General features: G+C 35.2%; 1 protein-coding gene across 1 annotated transcript; it reads right to left on the reverse strand.

Moving 5' to 3' along the window:
* Positions 1 to 165: 165 nt before the first annotated feature.
* LOC106512552 (integrin alpha-5) lies at positions 166 to 732 on the reverse strand (the record flags this gene model as incomplete). Its single annotated transcript, XM_014001144.1, is given in 3 exon segments — positions 166 to 222; positions 448 to 491; positions 688 to 732. Coding segments are annotated over 3 exon segments (146 nt in total), but the record flags the coding sequence as incomplete, so codon positions are not given.
* Positions 733 to 789: the final 57 nt, after the last annotated feature.

A 789-nucleotide genomic window follows, 5' to 3' on the forward strand; every position in this document is an offset into this window, starting at 1 on the left:
CTATTCTGCTGAGTTATTGTTTCAACAACCTCAATGCTCTTCTGATCTCAAAACCATTTTCACAAGAAACCATCACACTTTTTTCTTACATAAAAATATAAATGAATCATTTTTACTTGACTGAACAGATTGACTTCACAAAGGAAGCTTAGTTTTTAGACTTACCTGCTCACCGGTGTAACTCATTATGGCTGTCAGGTCTGTACCATTTAAAATAGACACCTGCAACGCAGAAACCACATATGGTGAACATCTTTTTATCAGGTGAAATATAAGCACACGCTCTGGTATGCAAAACGCTGCAGAAACAACTCTAAATTTGACAATACTGCAAAGCCTTTTTTCTTTCTTTTACTTTTCTCCATCATTTCCAACTTGGTGTCCCGTTCTAAAAGTTATTACTGTAAATGGAAGCCAAAATGAGACTGGAGGACAAATATTTCTTACCGAACCATTAAGTGTGGGCCCTTTTGGAACACCAGCTACAAAATCTGAGAAAAGAAGCAAATATAGAGAACATAAAGAAAGTTAAAGCTCAGAGGAATAAAAACTGAATGTCAGTGCTTTCATTTTCAGATCAATAATCACATATTAATATTATGTATTAGTTACAATAGTAAATACAAGTATATTTCTTTATGCTTCGCTAAGCAACCTATTTATGTGTTGGCTGCCTTATTGGCCTACCTTCCACCTGATCACCACTGAATTCACCAACAGCAACAGAGTAGCCTGTAAAATGTACAGGAAGCAGAAATCAGAATCAGCTTCAATGGTAAATAAATAAAC

The sequence above is a fragment of the Austrofundulus limnaeus genome, unplaced genomic scaffold (assembly GCF_001266775.1).
Source record: "Austrofundulus limnaeus strain Quisiro unplaced genomic scaffold, Austrofundulus_limnaeus-1.0 Scaffold8095, whole genome shotgun sequence".
Classification (NCBI taxonomy): Eukaryota; Metazoa; Chordata; class Actinopteri; order Cyprinodontiformes; family Rivulidae; genus Austrofundulus; species Austrofundulus limnaeus.